General features: G+C 39.6%; 5 protein-coding genes across 8 annotated transcripts; 2 read left to right on the forward strand and 3 right to left on the reverse strand.

Moving 5' to 3' along the window:
- The first annotated feature begins 8,378 nt into the window (after positions 1-8,378).
- Positions 8,379-9,210, forward strand: LOC126795929 (transcription factor ILI4-like). Its single transcript, XM_050522656.1, has 2 exons — positions 8,379-8,489; positions 9,039-9,210. Exons 1-2 carry the CDS (start codon positions 8,379-8,381, stop codon positions 9,201-9,203), a joined length of 276 nt encoding a protein of 91 aa, XP_050378613.1. The 3' UTR covers positions 9,204-9,210.
- A 778-nt stretch (positions 9,211-9,988) lies between these two features.
- LOC126793611 (pectinesterase 1) lies at positions 9,989-12,867 on the reverse strand. The gene is made up of 3 exons (XM_050520178.1): positions 12,725-12,867; positions 11,937-12,328; positions 9,989-11,394 (listed from the first exon to the last, which is right to left on the reverse strand). The coding sequence occupies exon 3, from the start codon at positions 10,869-10,871 to the stop codon at positions 10,170-10,172; it is 702 nt and encodes a 233-aa protein (XP_050376135.1). The 5' UTR covers positions 10,872-11,394; positions 11,937-12,328; positions 12,725-12,867; the 3' UTR covers positions 9,989-10,169.
- Positions 12,012-12,752, reverse strand: LOC126793893 (40S ribosomal protein S9-2-like). The gene is made up of 2 exons (XM_050520522.1): positions 12,725-12,752; positions 12,012-12,328 (listed from the first exon to the last, which is right to left on the reverse strand). The coding sequence occupies exons 1-2, from the start codon at positions 12,750-12,752 to the stop codon at positions 12,012-12,014; spliced, it is 345 nt and encodes a 114-aa protein (XP_050376479.1).
- A 999-nt stretch (positions 12,868-13,866) lies between the features above and the next one.
- Positions 13,867-17,249, forward strand: LOC126796367 (microtubule-associated protein RP/EB family member 1B). Of its 4 annotated transcripts, none has more exons than XM_050523177.1 (8): positions 13,867-14,364; positions 15,006-15,074; positions 15,193-15,279; positions 15,560-15,681; positions 15,764-15,885; positions 15,983-16,059; positions 16,308-16,421; positions 16,821-17,249. In XM_050523177.1, exons 1-8 carry the CDS (start codon positions 14,257-14,259, stop codon positions 16,965-16,967), a joined length of 846 nt encoding a protein of 281 aa, XP_050379134.1. In that variant the 5' UTR covers positions 13,867-14,256; the 3' UTR covers positions 16,968-17,249. The 4 variants fall into 4 exon arrangements, with proteins under 4 accessions (XP_050379134.1, XP_050379136.1, XP_050379135.1 ...); XM_050523179.1 differs by having other exon boundaries at positions 13,869-14,364; positions 15,764-15,855; XM_050523178.1 differs by having other exon boundaries at positions 13,871-14,364; positions 15,560-15,666.
- A 142-nt stretch (positions 17,250-17,391) lies between these two features.
- Positions 17,392-18,945, reverse strand: LOC126796369 (HVA22-like protein a). The gene is made up of 5 exons (XM_050523181.1): positions 18,758-18,945; positions 18,651-18,677; positions 18,406-18,528; positions 17,803-18,046; positions 17,392-17,699 (listed from the first exon to the last, which is right to left on the reverse strand). The coding sequence occupies exons 1-5, from the start codon at positions 18,817-18,819 to the stop codon at positions 17,646-17,648; spliced, it is 510 nt and encodes a 169-aa protein (XP_050379138.1). The 5' UTR covers positions 18,820-18,945; the 3' UTR covers positions 17,392-17,645.
- Positions 18,946-18,947: the final 2 nt, after the last annotated feature.

An 18,947-nucleotide genomic window follows, 5' to 3' on the forward strand; every position in this document is an offset into this window, starting at 1 on the left:
ATATAGGTTGATATGTGTATGAAGAAAAATCAAGTAATATAACCAATTAATTCCAGTTGGTATCAGAGCCGTGCTCTGTTTTACCTGGGTTTGGTGTTTGCAGCTTCCGGTAGTCAGTCGGAATAACCGACTGTTTTTTTTTTTCCGGCGACGTGCAGCTCACCCGAGCTCCAGAAGTCAACACCAACGAGCGTCGCTTTCCTCGTCGCTCCCGCTGCTGCAACCTCACCTCCTCGACGCCTCGACGAGCGCCGTTCTCTTCGACACAGACGACACACCGACGAGCCCATCGACAACGACGAGCCCCTCGACACCGGCGAGCCCCTCGGTGCCTCGACAAAGCTCCGATCTCGTTGCCGTCCCGCTGCTGCAAACCACCGGCATCTCTTTCCGTCAGCATCGCCGCGTCAAGACCGCCGCATCGCGCTGCCAAAAATCACAGCTTCCGCGCCCGAAACCGACCCGCCCAGATCCGGCCCAGATCCGAGAAGCCCGGTCCATTCAACCCGACCCGGTCCATTTAACCCGACCCGGTCCACTCAACCCGACCCGGTCCATTCAACCCGACCCGGTCCATTCAACCCGACCCGGTCCACTCAGCTTCTATCAGTGCATACTCACCGACAGTGCAAGTGCACCGGCGACAGATTGTTCTCCCTTTCTCGCATTTTTTGCTCTCTAATCCCTGATTTTTACATTGTCTCTTTTTTTCAATGGACCCTGGACATGAAGCGGAGGGTTCTCAGTTCCCTGATGTTCCGACCTTCGAAGTATCTGTCAAAGGTTCTGACAGCGGTTCATTTGGGGGCGCCAAACTCAATGGAACCAATTTCCGTAAATGGAAACGACTTATGGCTGCTCATCTTCGCGGCATGCACAAGATGGGCCATGTCACCGGCGTCACTAAGGCTCCTAGTCCTGAGGATGTTGTTGCCTACAATAAATGGGACGACGATGATGGTCTTGTCATGTCTGTCTTGTGGAAGGCTATAAATGATGAGATAGTTGATTTGGTGGAAGCATGTGTTACTACACAGGCAATATGGGAGACACTAGCCGGCTTATTTACTAATGACTCTGATTTCATACAGGTTCATGAGTTAATGTGCACAGCTTTGGCAATACATCAGGATGGGCAACCGGTGGCACACTATTTCACCAAACTAAAGAATATTTGGGCTGAGATTGATATGAAACGTCCTTGCATGATCAAAAATCAAGAGGATATTGTTTGGTACCAAAAAGAGAAGGAGATTGAACGAGTTCACCATTTCCTAAAAGGTCTCGATGCAAAGCATACCAGTGCAAAAAGGCGAATTGCTCCGAATGACCGAACCACCTAGCCTTCTCACCGCTTTCACCTATATCCGAAAGGATGAGTCTCAGCAGGAGAGTAGTCTTCAGGCACCGGCTGTCGTTTCCAGTCTCACTGTTCATGCTCGTTCTTTGGCACCACTCATTCCACCAACAGCTTCCGCTCCCCTTCACCGACAGGGACTACCACCAGGCTTCGGGAATCAGCCTCGTCCTCCTTGCTCTTATTGCCATGATTCTAACCATACTCGTACGACATGTTGGAAATTATATCCACACCTTAGGCCTAAGAGGCCTCATTATCGACCCCAGGCGAAAGCAGCTCTTCAATTAGTTCCGGAACCCGATATCTATGGAGTGGTTGGGCATGATCATCATACTGCTGGAGGAGCACCTACAGTCACCATCGTTGGTCGCGGTCCAATTGGTATGGCTTTTAATATTTCTCACTCTGTTAGTTTTGATACATGGATTATTGATTCTGGTGCATCTGATCATATGACTTATGACAAATCTTATTTCACCGTATTGTCCCATCCACCCGTACCCTATGTTACTAATGCTAATGGTGAGGCATTCCCCGTGTTAGGGACAGGGTCCGTTCGTATTACTCTCACCATAGAGCTTCACAATGTCCTTTATGTCCCTGCTTTATCTCATAATTTGATATCTGTTCCCCAATTGAACGCTGACGCTCAGTGCTCTGTGACCTTTTTTCCTATGTATGTAATATTTCAGGATCTTCTCACCGGACGGGCAATTGGTCGGGGGTATCTGAGGGGCCGGTTGTTTCATCTGGATCTGACATACGCAGGGGAAAAAACAGGGGGACAGTCTCGGACCGCTTTACTCTCCACTTCTGACAAGCTAAGTGAAGTTTGGTTATGGCATCGTCGCTTAGGGCATCCATCTTTTAGTGTTATGAAAAAATCCATGCCTACTTTATTTCTTAGTGTGGACGAGTCTTGTTTATGTTGTGAGACATGTGTTTTAGGCAAGAGTCATCGATCTACCTATTCCCCTAGTACTTCTACTAAAAGTTCTCTTCCTTTTGAATTAATTCATTCTAATGTTTGGGGACCCTCTAAAGAGTCTACTATTTCAGGAATGCGTTATTTTGTGTCCTTTATTGATGATTGCACACGTCTTTCCTGGATTGTTCTTCTTAAGAATAAAAATGAGGTGTTTCCAGCCTTTCGTGCCTTCCATGCCAATATCCAAACACAATATAATGCTACCATTCGAGTTCTTCGTTCTGATAATGGGGGGGGGAATATATGAATCATGTCTTTCAGGAGTTCTTTAACGCACACGGGATTGTTCATCAAACAACGTGTCCTTACACACTTGAGCAAAATGGGGTTTCTGAACGGAAAAATCGTCATTTACTTGATATGGCTCGGTGTATTCTTTTTAGTGCCCACATGCCTAAATACCTTTGGGGTGATGCTGTCATTACTTCCGCCCACCTTATTAATCGTCTTCCATCTCGTGTTCTTCAAGGGAAAGTTCCATATGAGGTGCTTGCATCTCATGTCAAATTACCCTCGTTTCATAATCTTCCTGCCCGTGTTTTCGGTTGTGTTGCTTTTGTTCATCTTCCACAACATCAGCGTTCTAAGTTAGATGCCCGGGCAGTTAAATGTGTGTTTGTAGGGTACGGCAGCCATCAGAAAGGGTACCGGTGCTACCATCCCCCTACTCGGAAGTACTATGTCACTATAGATGTTACCTTTTTTGAGGATATGAGTTATTTTTCCTCTTCTGATACTGCTCTTCAGGGGGAGAATTCCTATTTTGAAGAGCTGTATCATGGAGAGGGGGAGACAAGTGAGCCAGTCGATATGGTAACAAGATCTGTTGAGATTACCAAAGTGTCAGCCACACATGCACCACCGGAGGTCGTCACTCAAGAGATTCAGGCACCGGAAGCTGACAACACAACTGCCCCTCATGTATCTCGTACTACTTATATCCCTGATCAATGCTCTCCTGGTACAGAAGATCACTTATCTGAGGTTAGTCATTCTATTCAGGCTAATAGTAGACAATATGTTTTGCCAAATAGGTCTACTCGAGGTCAACCAACAAAAAAATATGAACCTACCCTTCAGACTCAAGCCAAGTATCCGGTGGCCAATTTTATATCTACCAAAAGATTATCTGAGTCATATGAGTCATTTGTGAATCAAATATCTACTGTATCAGTACCTAACAAAGTGCAGGATGCATTGGGCGATCCAAAATGGAGGAAAGCAATGGAGGAAGATATGGAAGCATTACAAAAGAACAATACTTGGGAGCTTGTACCTCCACCATATGGCAAGAAGACTGTAGGATGTCGATGGGTGTTTACAGTGAAGCATAATCCAGATGGGTCAGTAAGCCGGTATAAAGCACGCCTAGTAGCAAAGGGGTTCACCCAGACATATGGCATAGACTATGATGAGACATTTGCACTTGTTGCAAAGATAAACATTATCCGGGTATTGCTCTCTATCGCTGCTAACTTGAACTGGCCACTTAGGCAGTTTGATGTTAAGAATGCATTCCTTCATGGAGAACTAACAGAGGAAGTATACATGGATCTTCCGCCTGGATATGTGGCCACTTCTCCAAGTAACTCCGTATGCAGATTGAGAAAGTCTTTGTATGGTCTTAAACAGTCACCTCGTACTTGGTTTGGAAGATTCTCACAATTCATGAGGAAAATTGGATACATGCAGAGTAATTCAGACCACACATTATTTCTCAAACACCAACAAGGGAAGGTAACAGCCCTAATCATATATGTTGACGATATGGTAGTTACTGGTAATGATACTATTGAGGTGGACAGATTACAAAAGCAGCTAGCCACAGAGTTTGAGATGAAGGACCTAGGTACACTCAAGTACTTCTTGGGTATTGAGGTAGCCCGGGGAAGTGATGGTATCTATTTGTGTCAGAGGAAGTACATCTTTGATCTACTAACGGAGACAGGGATGTTAGATTGCACTCCAATTGATACTCCTATTGAGCAGAACCATCGGTTAGCAGAGTATCCAGATCAAGTGCCCACTGACAAAGCTCGATATCAGAGGTTAGTTGGACGCCTGATTTATTTGTCACATACCAGGCCAGATGTTGCATATGCAGTAAGTGTAGTGAGTCAGTTCATGCATAATCCGAGTGTGGATCATATGGATGCTGTTGTGAGGATTTTGAGATACTTGAAGTCAGCTCCAGGGAGAGGAGTAATGTTTTCTAATCACAACAATATCTTTGAGATTTGTGGCTTCACAGATGCAGACTGGGCTGGAAATGTTACCGATCGGAGGTCCACATCAGGGTACTATACATTTGTTGGAGGCAATCTTGTTACGTGGAGGAGTAAGAAACAAAATGTGGTAGCTCGATCTAGTTCTGAAGCAGAATACAGAGGTGTGGTTCAGGGAGTCAGAGGTGTGGCTCAGGGAGTGTGCGAATTATTATGGCTTAGAAATCTACTAGAAGACTTGGGTATTAAGCCTAAATGTGCTATGCAGCTGTACTGTGACAACAAGGCAGCTATTGATATTTCGCATAATCATGTGCAACATGATCGTACAAAACATGTGGAGGTTGATCGTCATTTTATAAAGGAAAAGCTAGACGCAAAGATCATTAGTTTTCCTTTTGTTTCCACAGAAGAGTAACTTGCCGATATTCTCACAAAAGGAGTGTCAAAAAGGGTTTTTTATGATTCACTTAGCAAGTTGGGCATGGTTGATATGTATGCACCAACTTGAGAGAAAGTGTTGGCATGTATAAGTGGCGTGAAACACGGTCCGTGATTCACGGAGTGAATCCCGGACAATCAATTCGTAGATTAGTATATATAGGTTGATATGTGTATGAAGAAAAATCAAGTAATATAACCAATTAATTCCAGTAAAATTGCTTCCAAGAAACTAAAGGCAAGAGTAGGCACGTCTTCTAGTTCAGTGAGTCGTCCATTCGGAGAGTACTTCTTATTAATTACTGAGCTAGGTGGAGAATTGGAACAATCTACTGTTTGTTTCATCTTCCCCTTTAGCTCGAAGAGGGTAGAATTGAATTAGTCGTGCATTGTTTGCCCTGCTCTAAAAGATGCCTAGGATCGATAACGGCAAGACATTGACGATGAAGAAGACTGAACTCGGGGTCCATGAACAGAGAGAGAGTTAATCAGTACCCAGTACTGAGACACTGTACCAAAGTTTTCAATAAGAAAAGTTCACATCAGAGTTCTTGTAGGCCAACTGAATTGGTGCACAGGTGACACGCGCCGGCTGCAGAAAGAGGTACGAGTACAGTACTGCGTCGGGGCACCGGAACTTTAGGGGCCAAAATTGTGAGAGAGAGGTTGGTTGGTAAATGAGGCCAAAACCCTCACTGATTGACATTTTCCCAAACAATTCGTCACAGCCTCAGATGGCGCCTTCGTAACCATTGCCTGTTTAGTTTAGTCACTCAACTACTTCTCGATGTTTCGTCACATCAACTCTCTGACACCGCGATGTCAGATCTCTCGAGAAGCAAATAGTATGACTCGTTTCTTTGGTGTCAGACTCTTCTTCGATTCTTAAGAATAATGCAGGTTTCAGTTCGCTGATCGAGTAATGTATAACACTGTATTTCTTTCTGAAATTTTGATTTGCATTCTGGCCTGGAAACTTAGGATGTTCTTTGGATCTCCACCGAACTTTAAACTCCCATTTCGGGGAACTTGTTTGAAGTAATCCTGAACAAAAAGAGATGTGGCTGATCTTTGTTGACAGTTCCATCATCTTCCAAAATAAACTGTGACTGGACAAGTAGCTGATGTGTTTGTTCCTAGCTAGTTATTAGACATAACACTTACAATTCAGTCATCGGGATTGGACATTTGGACTTTTTATCCAATAATTTCCATGATTTACATGTAGTAGTTCAGTGTTTAGGGTTTAATTGGCTCGACGTTACATATTTTTTTGGAAGAAAATTCAGAAATTAATTAATTAGATGTACGTATATGAAAGTTTAGTCTAATCAAATTATATGTTCAATGCATTCTTTGTTTGTTTGTCCTGAGACAAAAGAAAAACATATATGCATGGATGTATGGATATTACAAGTTTATTAATTTGGATGGTCTAACCAACTTGATCAGTCTCGTCACTTCATCAGATCATTTTCATAGACCCCATTCAGACTGAAACAGAAACAAACTAAGCTAAACGTTTTTTTGGACCCTTCATATATATATAAAAAAGAATTCTTATATTATTATTATATATACTACTATATACGGCCAGCACCCTCTTTAAATGACCAAAAATTGTTTTGCCTAAAATACTATTTTTATTAAACACAATTACAAAAAAATGATTATGTGTTATAAAAATCAAAACAAATGTAACGACAAATAAAGTCTGATTTTTTTTTATCTTTACACAATAACTCGTACGATTAATTAACACGTGCATCGTACATGTATGAGTCAAGTTATTATTAAAATTAATGTTACAAAAAAAGTTGTATAGATTAAGCATATGCCAGATTAACGGTTAAGATTCATAAATGTCCAAAACTCTTAAAAATTAAATGGTCATTCAAAATAAATTAACTATGAAAATTTAGAGTAGAAATTAAATACTAGATTCATTTTAGGGAATAAGAGGATACAGATATCATAAACAATAAAACTTGGTCTGGGCAAAGGAGAGAGATGAGGAGAAAAACAGGAGAACAAAATGAAACAAAAAATAAACGATGAGGAGAAAAACAGGGGAACAAACCTGGTCTGTGCAAAGGAGAGAGGAGAAAAATAGGGGACCAAAATGAAAAAAAAGAAACAAAACAGCGGAGTGGGAACTCGAAGTTTGAACCTCCATGGTGTGCCAAAGTTTATTAACACGGTAGCCAACTCCGCTAAACACGTTGCTTTACTATTGTAGGATAGTTTTAAAATTATATTTACATATTTGTTTTCCCATTTAAAAAAAAAACCAGGGCCCTTACCGGCCGGAGGGCCAACACTGAACCAAACTATAACAAAAGGAATTCATCAAAATATATAGAACAAGGCCATGCATGCACCAAAACAAAGAAACACCTCTTGGTGAAATATATTGGTGCCAAGACAAATTATCTTTTTGTTAACATGTACGTAACATCATTTGCTATAATAAAACGATGATTAGCAATCTAGGTTGCTAAATTTGCCACGTGTCCTAATAGGGGCAGATGTGATTCCCTCATTAGAACCATTAATAGGGTCATTAGGGTGTGTTGGCCATTTTGATGAAACTTCATAAGCTAAGAAATGGGGCGCTAACAGTCTCAAATAGTTGTGCAAACTACAAATGGGTCCTCAAATGGTTGTACAAACTACAAATGGGTCCTCAACAACATATCAATATTAATGATGTCCTATTCTAACCAGACCATTTGTGTCTCGGCCTCAATTATAAATGTTCTAATATATTCATGATATTAAGAAAACAATAAGATATCATATATATTATTTCAACTCATCGGTCGACGCTAATTACATGGTCAAAATTCAATATATCGGGTCAACATGATTTTAATTCGATATATATGACCTTTTTTATTTTATTTCAAAAAAATGTCATCATTTTACTTGTATGAGAAAATAAAAAATGACTAAATCTAAAATTGAGACGTGATACGTCTCGAATCAGTGAAAAAATTTATCTTCTTCAAACGCAGAAACTTTGTATTCATATTCAAAGTGATTTTAAACGCTAATATCTTAATCAGGGAATCCGAAAATATCATCAGGCAAAACCTCTAACTTCATATGTACGTGAAGCCAAACCACTCTCTATCTGCCTCAAATCAAACAAATCCAAATACGATAAAATCAGATATATTATTTCACTTCATAATTGATATGATCTCGATAAACGATATTTAGACCACATTTGTTTCAGCCTCATTTTCCCACTCTTTTTAAGCAGCGCGCGTCCTACATTCAGCTCTCCCCCTTTCCCATTCTTCGCAGGAAGCTAGAAGCTAATTGTTAAGCAAGAGAGTCATAGAGCCACACTAAAACCATGTCAAGCCGAAGAACTAGAGCTTCTCAACCCACGGAGGACGAGGTTAAGGAGCTCGTCTCAAGACTACAAACACTTATACCACAGCTTAATCACAGGCGAAATACAACGGTACAGGCCATTTTCAATGCATGTTATTCGATCACTAGTGTTCCTATTAACATTTCATACATATATTAACTCTCTCCTTCCTCTCTTGACGACAATCTGTACGTAAATCGTGATGTTCTGAGATTAAGTACTAATTCTGCCCTCATATGAACAAAACTTCGGCATATATAAGATGCATATGTTGAGAGACAGTACGCCGAGATCATGAAGCACCTAATTAATCAAGTTCATCCCAACTTAATTACTGCAAGGGAAACTTTTCAATATGATACCAAGCGAATGAGACATGATATATGGAATTGAATTAAAACAAATGCAATCATAATTTACTGAATTTCTTGCCTCATAGCTAACAGAACTAGCTACCCCCATTTAAGTGGAGGTTGGATTGTCTTGGTGAAAAGCTATATATGGTAGCAAGAAGCAGAAACCTGTTTGATAAACATAGTTATGGACAGTCATGCACGGCTTTTAATTTCTTAATTCTTAGTTATCCACATATAACAATTAACTATCATTGATAATTTTTTGTGGTTTCATGTGTTGCAGGCATCAGCATCTACCATTTTGGAAGAAACTTGTTCTTACATCAAGAGCCTGCATCAAGAGGTGGGAGACCTGAGCCAAAGACTATCTCAACTACTGCGTGATTCTGCAGAAATTGCAGAGGTTGATGAAGAGCTTATTACTCGACTCCTCTCCCGCATTAATTAATAATCAATGCAGCAGAGATCGAGCTCATGCTCTCGCCTACTAAACTCTATTATATCTGTTGTTAGTTATGATATGAGTTAATATATATTAGTTGTTATTGTACCCCAACCAATGAGAGGTAATATGTGTAGAATGAGAAGAATATGTTTTTCCTTTTTTAAATATTCCAGTGTACCCTGAGAGTGAGATGCATGTCTCTCTATATTGTTGAAATATGCAAGCTCTTAGCTAATTAGCATCCAATAATTTTTGGTCCCCCTTATATTAATGTAGCTATAGCTACCCAGTACTCACCAAGCATTTCTTAATTGACTTTTAGAGTTATAGAATCACAATCATTCAATGAATAACACCAATTGGGACAAAAGGGTAAGTTGTCTGCTAAAATGTGTTTTAATAACATTGTATCTGGAGATTCGATCATGGTAAATTGGATGTGTGATCGAGTCTTGTCCTCAACTAGATTAAGGGATCAAAACTGTTTCACTCACGGGAGTAGATACCAGAGTTGAAATTATAAGGTCATCATTTGCTAACAAACCATAATATTTCATACAAAGTTACAAACTGATCAATCAAGCATGACTTTCAATTCATATAATCTGTAATCTTGATAGATTTTCAAGCAAGACCAAAACGTATAGGCGTGTTTTTAGCGGATCGGGAGAAGAATAGTCTTCTCTACAATAGGATCAAATTTCAAGTGAAAGTTATAATCGACAAAGGTAATGTACACATTATTAACATGCTTATGAAATTAAGTATTGAGTTAAAGAAATAAAACACTTTTTGATCAAAAAAAGAAGAACACTTGAATTGGATGTGAATAATTACACCTTTTTACACACCGCTTTGAAGTTTGAACATACAAATGCAAACAGAGATGTATAAACCAAGAACAAAACAGAATTCAGATGTTCAAGCAGAAAATGAAACAATCCAAAATGTCAAACACTTGTTCCTGAACTAATGGAGCGGAATGTGGCTAAGCTTGTCAAGAATGGCCCTGAAATTGGCCACAATGGCCAAGCTGTTGCTGGTGAACTCCATCGACTTCTTCATCCTCTTCTTCACATCATCAACACTGGTTGATCCCATCTCTTCCAAACCATCCAAGCACGTCTCTTGGTCCGTCACCGCACTACTTATCCACGTCTGGACGTCCTTGACCTTTGCTTCAGTCAACCCTTCACCCATCACCATTGCCGACACCGAGTCATTGAGCTGGCTCAGCGCCTCGTCCACCTGGTCCCGGCAGTCGCGGATCGCGGCATCGGAGTTCATGGTCTTGAGCACCGAAGAGAGATGAGAAAGCTCGGAAATGGAGGCTTGGAGAGAGAGCTTAAGGATGGATACAAGGTCTGGTTTAGGAGAGCTGTTGATGGAGGAGATGGAGGTGAAACAGGGCTCAGGGTACCGAGTCACGTTGCAGACGGTTTTGATGGTTGACTCGGCGGAGGTGGATAGGGATGGAGACTCGGTGGTGGATTCATGGATGAGGGCTACGAGCATGAGGCCGATCACTAAGGTTAAGCCGACGATGGCTGAGATGACAAGGGTGGAGATGATCGGCCTTTTGGGTGGGTGGGGGATCTTCTGAGCTTGGACTTCTAGGTTGTGTTCTGGGTTTACCTTGCCGTAGCCTTTGAGAACGTTGATGGAGTCCATTTCTGGATTTGGGGTTTGGCAAAGGTAGAACGAGATTGGTGTTATTGGGTAGAAGAAGAGTAAGATGACTTTGTGACTTTTTTCCAAGGAAACCAAAGAATAAAAGGAACAAGGTTAATATACGGAAGGACCAGGTATAAAGATACCAACAGCCAACAAAGGAAAACATTGGGTGAACTCTGTCAAAAACCAGGTAATATAATATCCATTGATTTAAGATATCCTAGCACGCTAAAGGTGTTTCGTTTACTAAATTCAAAAATCAAGTTCAGAACCGGCAACAAAATAGTGTTGCACGAGACTAAACTTCAACGAAAATGGTTTTAACTCGGTGTTCATTCCCTCATCATCTTGATCTCCATCTCCACCACCAGAGGCCTTCTTGGCAGCTGCCTTCAAGTTCCTTCTCTTGACTCTACCGGGGCCTCCGCCACCCAATGGACTAGTAATGGCAAAATCAATGTGCTTCTCGGAATCACATCTGACCATGAAGGATGGAATGTTCATCACTTGCCTTCCAACTCTGCCAAAAGTTACAGAAACCATCATTATCATCATAATAATATACAGCAAGGGCGAACTGCTCGATGCTTAATGTTTGTTAAATCTCAAGATTAAGCTGATAGTTCATTCAGATCAACATCACATGGGTTATTAGCTGAATGACAATCACAACAAGGAAAACAACAGAAACCTTCCTAGAAAAGGACTATATGGAAGTACTCTACTGCGGACATGTGAACTATGAAAGTGACAATTATGACATTAATGTCAGAAGATAACTTTCAAATGTAAGGAATGCGCGCTCTCAACAGCACAATACATAAGCATCAAAACTTATAGACTCGACCTCACACCAAACAATGGCTCCAAGTTTATCCTCTTCCCAATACACTAGCCAGTACCACCCATTATCAAGAAAACAAGCATCTGATTTTGTTCCTATGTTAACAGAGGCATTCATTTGAGATTGATGGTACAATCGAATTCCCTGAATGACTGATATAATGATACTAAAACTGTATTTTCATCAACTTCTAGAACAATATATATAAGGTAGATCACCTGATATGCCTCTGCCTGAGGAGCACACGGGCATCCTTCCTGAACGCAGCATACAACTCTCCGTTGTACTGCGCTCTAAACTGTCTGTAGTCGACGCTCAAGGAAGTCCTCCACAGTCAAAGCCAAAACATAATCCAGCTTGTTCTGACCCTCGTCCAAGAGCCCATATCGGTTCATCCTCCTCAGCATTGCCTCACCCTCAAAGATCCGACGAGGGTTCTTCTCGTCAAGGGTCAGAAGCATCCTTGCATTGTTACGGATTCGGCTCAGGGCAAACTGAACCCCCCAAAGCTCTCTCTTGCAACGCAGCCCGTACTCTCCCACCAGCTTTAGCTCAGCATCCAAACGCTCCTTCTCATATGGACAACGAGGCTTCTTAAATGTCGTGTCATCTAAAAACAATCACAATTTCATTCAAAAAATCAGAACCAAACAACAAACAAACAAACAAAAAACTACAATTTACACCAACTGAGCTAAAATTTCATCTTCTTTGAAACCCATCAGCTAACACATATCACAATTCAGCCTTTATTAATAACCTCTAACATATGAAGCACAATGATCAAGCCCATGTTCATCTCAGCTTTTTCTAAAGACCAAATACATTATAGCAGAACATGAATTCCATCACTACCCAAATAACCAAAAGTGCGGAATCAAATGAAAAATTAAAACTTTTATCATCCAAATCAAAACTTATTAACCAAACTTATCAAAGTCAGCAACTTTGATCATAAGACATCTACAGTGCTTAAAAATGTCAGGGAAATAGAGAAAGAACTCACAGTTGCGATTAGACACGACGTGTACCATGGTTGCTCCACTCCCGTCACGGCGCGACTGGTGCCTCTCTCCCTCTCTCTCTCTCTCTCTCTGAAAATACTTCTCAGGTGGCTCTACCTTCTAAGAGAGGAGAACCCTAAAAGGCTAAAACTCTAACCCAGGTTAAAACCCAAGATGGGTCTAACCCAATTCTGGCCTATGTATCTGGTCCGCTAATACCTTAAGCCTTATATACCAGATCTCAATTCATTGGTTACGATTTATATTTATATTGATATTTAATTTCTATGAAAATGACACCGACAGTCACAGAGGAATCAACTATGAGCCTACGAAGATGCAACCACCAAGTTTTGCCTTATACTGCCAGGCATTTTAGGCACATTTACTTGATGAGTTTGATATCAAATCGTAGGTTTGGTCCATAGGGACACCTATGTCTGGTTCAATTAATTAGATGTTCAGACCATTCACCATGGTATAATTCTTCAAAAATTAGAGTGAACCACAAATTACTAGTCATATAAGGGTTATTCCCTTTTGAATAAAGGGTTATTCTTTTTGTGGCTGTGATGGTTAACAACTACTTACTAAAGATGCAAAGCCAGTAAATCAAATGTTTCAGCGCTCTAGTCCGGTGTTTTATAAGTTTATCAACAAACTAGAAACATTAAGTTTTTCATTTTATTAAACAAATGACGTGCGTGAATCCATAATATTATATTATTACAACTTAACAAGGTAATTATTGTTATTCTAAAATATGATTTCAGAACAGAATCTCGTCCTGAAATTACATATTGGAGTTTATTGTTCAGCTGACTCTTTAATCATATTTTCCGACCATGTGACATTTAGTATATCAGTATACATAATATAATCATCTCTACAAGTTACGGAATGTAAATATACTGATCACAAAAAGATAATTCGTTAAATTATATGTCACACAATCAAGTACTGATTTACTATTACAAGAAAGTGCTCTAATGCCATATGGGTGATTGTGCCGTCCTCACCAGGACTAATGATGCATGTGAAGAAGGTCACTACCATTCCTGCCTGGCTTCCCACTAAAAAAATGCTCATCTCAACTAATACAAATTTCATTGAAACAAAAACAAAAGCAAAGCCTTCCTCATTTAGCTTGGTCTCTCCTATTGACAAATGCAGTTACAAAACTCGTCTAGATTGCAAAGAATCACAAACACAAATCCCTAAATATCGGTTTCCATTCTCTTTATATTTATTTTCTCACCGTTCACAATTTCAATTCAATTCCATTCATTCAGTTGCTGTTTCTCCTCACTATCTCTTTTTTTGTTTTTCAAAACAAACAAAAAACAAAAACAATATTTGGTTTCAGCTCATTTTCTGTTTTCACCAAAAAAAAAAAAAAAAAAGCAAAACCCCTAATCTTTCTTCTTCCTCCTCCTCTTCTTTAAATTCCCACCACTTGTACTGTATCTGCTTTTCCATTCTTTCTTTGGTTTCTTTTGAAGAGTTCAAGGAGCTGGGAATTTTGGGTGAGGAAATGGCTTCCAATATAGGAATTATGGACAGTGCTTACTTTGTTGGAAGGAATGAGATTTTGACTTGGATCAACAATCGTCTTCAGCTCAATCTCTCTCGTATTGAAGAGGTTATCTCTATCTATCTATCTCTTTTATTAGTGAAAAAGGAAGGATCTTGATTCTGGGTTTCTTAGTTTGAGCATTGTTGAACTAGTTCTTGTGACCCATGTGGGCACAGATCATTTTGGGTTTTCTCTGTTTCTGCATTTTCATTTTTCTTGATTGCTTGCCCAATGTTAGAAAGCTTGGATATTTATGTTTATAATGCTTAAAATTTTGGTGCTTTCCTTGATTTTGAGCTGATATTTTACCCACCAATTTGTTAATTGTGGTCATTAGATGCTGAAATGTTGAATGTTTTATCATATTTGACATCTCTTGACTGGTTCTGATGTAAATGTTGCACATGTGGTATGTTCTGACTAATTGAGTAGCTGAATTGTCGGTTTTGATATCAGCTTGTCACTAATCTTGGGGTAGCTATGGTCTTTTTTCTGTCTTAAGTCTGTATAGCATGAAACGCTATCTGTTTTGTTTTGAAAGACTTGGAGAATGCAAGTGTTTGAGTGTTTGGATTAAAGAATGCATGATCCATGAATTAAGTTACTGGAAGTAATTGTAGTTAGCATTTGGCACATCATGAGATTTTCATTTCGTAAGAATGAACTATGGAGCGTCTGTTTCTAACTATGTGAACAAATGTGGCTAGGCTGCATCTGGTGCTGTGCAATGCCAAATGATGGATATGACATATCCGGGAGTTGTTCCAATGCACAAGGTATCACCATCTTCAATCTGCACGTTACCATTGAATTAACATCTTTATAGTGAGAATGGCTGCCGTGACCCTTTCTCTAACGGATTGGTTGGCCCTTCCTCTGTTTTGCTTGTTGTAGGTCAATTTTGATGCGAAGACAGAATATGATATGATCCAGAACTATAAGATTTTACAGGAGGTGTTCAATAAGTTGAAAATTGAGAAGGTATTTTTATCGTACTTTTGCTTTATTTGCTTTAGAACATGCATGTATTATATAGGGTTCTTCTGCTGGCTTATCTTTACTAGTTGGTTGGTCATCCCAGTATATTGGTTGGAAACAAATTCTGAATGCCGGTTTTGCATGACTTCGATAGTGTGTGATAATTGTAATAATTAATTTGACTGAGTTGGAAAACTGGATTGGTTAGGTCTTTCCCTTGAGCAACTTATTTATTTGAAATTGATTGCTAATATTTTTCACTTTTTCATTGGCTGTCTTGCAGCCTCTTGAAGTCAATAGGCTTGTTAAAGGCAGGCCTTTGGACAACTTGGAGTTCTTACAATGGCTGAAACGATACTGTGATTCAGTCAATGGTGGCATTATGAATGAGTTGGACCATCTTCTGTATTTGGCCTATCTTTTTAGTGAATGTTTGTCAATACTGAACTGATGATTCTTCACTTTAATTCATTTCATCTCTTATTAGAAATTACAATCCTGTTGAGCGAAGGTGCAAGGGAGGGAAGGTTCCTAAGGGTTCTCAAAAACTCTCAAAATCACTGCAAGCAAACAATTTAGGTGACCCACTTGGTCTTAGCAGTACCTCTGGTTGGAATCCCTCCCCATAAAGAAGACAATAATATTTGTGCTGCAATAATTATAGTATTAACACCTCCATGTTCTTGTTTGATGCTTACTTCTTTAGGACCAAAGCAAGGGAAGACCTGTGCAGTGGCAGGGGCCACGTATTATGCAGGAGAGGTTCAAGCTTTGACTAAGGAGGTATCATTAACCTGTCTAATGTCTGTTGTCTGTTGCCTATGGAGCTTTCTTCTCTTTGATGCATTTTTTAAAACAGTATTGTTCTTTGAGCTGATATCCCCTCATCATTCAATGAACTATCAGTCATGTGTTTATTCATTCGAACTCTGTTGACTCGTTATTTGTTGAAACTTACTGGAATAGTGAAGTCTGTCAAGCTTTCATGAGTTGGTCAATTCCTAAAATGCTGTTATGCTTCTACTCTACAGATGACAGATCTCAAGCTCTCAATGGACCTTTTGGAAAAAGAAAGAGACTTTTACTTTGGAAAGTTGAGGGATATTGAAATTCTTTGTCAAACTTCTGAATTGGAGAGAATCCCGGTATGATTTTCTTGCATTTTCTTAATATGTATTGCTCTTACAGTTTCGCTTTTAAAATCCAATATACTGTTGATTATGGGATATGCTTTTTAGCCTATATATTATTTTCCCCTATCATAGCGCCCCAGCTTTTCAAACTCATTTTGCATCTGGATGAGAAATAAGAATGTGTATTTGCTAGAGTTATGATCTTTTATCATCTTTGAAGAAAGTAATTGAAATGCTTACAAACTTCTTTTCTTAAGAGCTATGTTATCTCTGGCCTTTTCGCCCTTTGGGTTGAGCAGCTTTTTCTGTTGCTAAATATTAGTGAAACATCTCTCGACACTAATTTAGTAGGATTATAAGCATAGTTGTGGACTGCTTCACTCATCTTGCTTCTGCTTAAATTATATGCAGATGTCAGTTGCAATAAAGAAGATATTGTATGCTGCTGATGCAAAAGAATCAGCTCTTGCCAAAGCTCAAGAATATCTTGATTCTGTGGATGTCGCTGAAATTGATGATGAAGCTAAAGTTGAAATAGAAATAGAAGCAGACCAGTGATCTTTGGCAATGGATAAGCTATTTTTGCCTTGATAGCTAGTCTCTGCGGTCAAGTGAAGAACTTATTCCTCTTTGTATGTGATGAACAGACGGTTGTGGATTGAAAACAAATGACGTCTTGTTAATAATAGTGTGCCTCGAGTTGTTCTGCTGATAAAAATGGCACTTGTTCACTCAGCTAACTTTAAACTTCATTCCCAGGACCCTAACATTTTCCATTGCTTTGTTAGTGTCGCGTGAAGCCCAGAATTATTGAATCTCAGACTTATTTTGATTCTCAAACAGTTGCGATCATACTGGCGGTATTTGAACCGACAGGATGCTCAATATATTTACAGAACTCGCATACATCCCCAGTCTAAAAGGAAACAATTTGTTTTGCGAAGCTTAACCAGTTCCAGTGTTCCACTAAACATTCTAGGTGTGATACCACAAATCAATCCCTGAGCTTAGGATTCACAGTTAAAAGGCAAAGGAAATTAAGAGGTTATGAAAGAAATTAAAGTCTAATGTTCAAGCACGATTAATTACATAAAAGTAAGGATCCTTGAGTATCCTTTACAAACAAATAAAAACAAAGGAAAACCTAGGCCATGAAAGGATCATAACTAACATCTTTTTCACTCCCTCGAGGAACTGTGACACTGAAAGCATGTTGCAGGTATGAGCCTTGGTACTTTAGTAGTATTTATGCTCATCGTCAAAGATTCCACTCATTTGGGACTTGTCAGACTGCAATACAATACAATGTAAGAATTAACAATCGTAAAAGAAGCATTTGTTGAAACAGATGAAACACATAGTAAAAGGTATTTTGTAATATCGATGGACATACCCTATGAATGAGTTTCTCAAATGCTTCAGTACCATTCTCTTCAATGTACTTCTCTGCAGCTGTTTGAACATCATCCGGCTTACTGAGAACATCCTTCTTCCTTGGAACATACCAGACATTGATTGTCTGCGGGTTGAGGAAAAACGGCCTGACATAGTGTTCGTAGACATATGCAGCACCACTGAAGTATGGGATGACCAACCAACAAGTCAGGGTCAGCTTGGTATATGACCAGATTGGGATCCTGCCACGAGTGTAAGAACACTGGTATATTATAACCTCATTGAATAAAGAAGTATCAAATGCACATACAATTCTAGCAACCTTCAACATAAGTTTTTACAAATCTTCCGTTGACAGCATAAAAGCTTTTGTTCTGTTCAACAACCAGAACTAAGAGTAGTCTTTTACGCACCTTACTACTCGAAATTCTATCACAATTGTGTCCAACTAGTCAGATGGAAGCATCCCTCTTCATGCATCTTACACTAAATTCAATGAATGATGATCTTATGCTACCCATACAGAGCACTTTTAACTGGATTCAGCTTACGGATCAATGAAGTAAATTGAACAACATAAGAAAAACAAACAAGAATTTACCACTCAATAAGTTTGGCAAAGGTGAGCTCAAAGAGTGTAATCATAGAATAGAGAATCCAATACGTCAGCCATTGGCGGTCATCAGTTGCAGATTTGGTCTCTATAGCCCTAACGGAGGCATACCTACACAACAACCCGAAATCAATTCACCAGTTACAGTGGAATTAACATGAACACAAAACAATGCAAGAACACAACAAAAGGATCATAATTCAAAAAGTTAAAATCTTTGAACTAAAACTTACAGTGGGTAAACCAAACTAACCACAGGCCTGCAAGAACAAACACCCAAATCAGATTGGAAAAGAAACAAAACTGGGTTTCGGTAAAGTGGGGCTGTAACAGTTCATACCCGGCAAGAACATCGCAGTTTTTAAGGAGAACTTTAAGGAAATTTCCGGCACCAGATCCCATCTCCGACTTCTCAATGTGTCTGCAACTCAGAGCAGAAACTGAAGCTTCTAGAAAAAGCTTGGGATTCCTTTTCTTTTTTCTTTTGCCTTTGTCAGCTTATGAGCTGTGTTTAGCTCACTAGTGCTTCT

Source organism: Argentina anserina, chromosome 5, assembly GCF_933775445.1.
Source record: "Argentina anserina chromosome 5, drPotAnse1.1, whole genome shotgun sequence".
Lineage (NCBI taxonomy): Eukaryota > Viridiplantae > Streptophyta > Magnoliopsida > Rosales > Rosaceae > Argentina > Argentina anserina.